Source organism: Mandrillus leucophaeus, unplaced genomic scaffold, assembly GCF_000951045.1.
Source record: "Mandrillus leucophaeus isolate KB7577 unplaced genomic scaffold, Mleu.le_1.0 Scaffold270, whole genome shotgun sequence".
Taxonomy (NCBI): domain Eukaryota; kingdom Metazoa; phylum Chordata; class Mammalia; order Primates; family Cercopithecidae; genus Mandrillus; species Mandrillus leucophaeus.
The window spans coordinates 866,637-868,500 of NW_012102810.1; the positions used below are offsets into that span (position 1 = coordinate 866,637).

Genomic DNA, 1,864 nt, shown 5'->3' on the forward strand with positions numbered 1-1,864 from the left:
TGTGCCATTAAGTACATTTACAACATTGTGCAGCCATCACCATCATCCATCTTCAGAACTTTTCCATTTTCCCATAGTGAAACTTCGTGCTCATTAAACACTAACTCTCCATTATTTCTCTTTTCCTGCCTTCTCCCCTGTTCACCTCATATAAGTGGAAACATTCAGTGTATTTGTCCTTTTGAGACTGTTTGATTTCACTTAGCATAATGCCCTCAAGGTCCTGGTAGTGTGGGTAAGAATGCCTTTCCTTTGTAAGGCTGAATAATATTCCATGGTATGGGTGCCCCACGTTGTGCTGACCGGTGGTGTGGGTGCCCCACGTTGTGCTGATCCGTTCATCTGTCACTGGACAATTGGGTTGTTCCCACCTTTTGGCTACTGTGAATAATCCTGCTGCAAACATGGGTGTGCAGATATCTGTCCTGCTTTCTATCCATTTGTCTGTATACCCAGAGGTAGAATTGCCGGATCACGTGTTAATTCTGTGCTTCATGTTTTGAGGACTGTTATACTGTTGTTCTGATCAGAACCATCCTTGTGGGTATGGCATGGCACCACTGTTTCTGGTGACTGCTGTCCCCCCTCATCTGCAACTACCAGCTTAAGCTCATGTCAGCAGCCAAACTTCTCTTCCTTCTTCTCTCCTTACGCACCTCCAGCTTCTAACACTCTCCGTTGGGGGGATAATGTATCTTCCTCCTGCTGATCCATGTTTCACATCTGATAACTGCCTCTGATGTGTTTAGTCACCTGCCAAGCCCCGTTAAATCTTTTTTTTTTTTTCCCCCCGATACGGAGTCTCGCTCTGTCACCCAGGCTGGAGTGCAGTGGTGTGACCTTGGCTCACTGCAAACTCCGCCTCCCACGTTCAAGCAGTTCTGCCTCAGCCTCCCAAGTAGCTGGGATTATAGGTGTGCGCCATCACGCCTCGATAATTTTTGTATTTTTCGTAGAGATGGGGTTTCGCTGTCTTGGCCAGGCTGGTCTTGAACTCCTGACCTCGTGAGCCACCACGCCCAGCCAAGCCCTGTTAAATCTTGACAGAAACCATTCGCGTCTCTTCCCTCCTGTGTGCAGACTATCGTTTTTCCTCAGTGACTGTGCCGTTTTACATTCCCACCAGCAGTGCCTCTGTTCTTTTACATGGCATAAATGGAAATATCCTTGCTTGTAGAGTCTGTTGAATTTTTGGATACCTGCTTCATAGTTTCTAGTAATACCTCTCATTGTTTTCTGTATTTCCAGGCTGCAGTGCAGAAGGCAATCCCTATGTACAAAATTGCCACCAAAAATGATGTTGATGTCCAAATTGACCAGGAGTCCTACCTGCCTGAAGACATGTAAGGAGTATTCCTGCTGCTAACAGCCACCTTCTCTCCCTGGGAGAGTGGCCTTTATACTGGGCCTTTTTCAAATGGTATTTTCACCAACACACTCTTAGACACAAGGCTAGAGCTGTGATGTGTTCTACTTGCAGCTGCTCCTGTTGTTCTGGCCGCGCTCTGTTGTTCTCCTTTGTTGGCCGGCTAAATATACTCTAAAAGTCTAGTTTCATTGGGTGTGATGGCTCACGCCTGTAATCCCAGCACTTTGGGAGGCCAAGGCGGGCAGATCACAAGGTCAAGAGATCGAGACCATCCTGGCCAACATGGCCTAGGGAGCCAGACTCGCTCTCATACCAGCCCACCCTCTGCTCACAGTCCAGTCCTGTCTCTACGAAAAATACAAAACTTAGCTGAGCGTGGTGGGATGCACCTGTAGTCCCAGCTGCCCAGGAGGCTGAGGCAGGAGAATCACTTGAACCCGGGAGGCGGAGGTTGCAGTGAGCCAGGATCACGCCACTGGACTCCAGTCTGGCGAC

The 1,864-nt window shown here is 48.4% G+C and overlaps 1 protein-coding gene across 1 annotated transcript in view; it reads left to right on the plus strand.

Moving 5' to 3' along the window:
- Nucleotides 1–1,864, plus strand: part of ATP6V1E1 (ATPase, H+ transporting, lysosomal 31kDa, V1 subunit E1) — a 49,684-nt gene that overhangs the window by 44,169 nt on the left and 3,651 nt on the right. Inside the window, exon 6 of the mRNA XM_011984636.1 lies at nt 1,249–1,343. Coding sequence (XP_011840026.1) covers nt 1,249–1,343 — 95 coding nt within the window. The remainder of the gene's footprint in view (nt 1–1,248; nt 1,344–1,864) is intronic.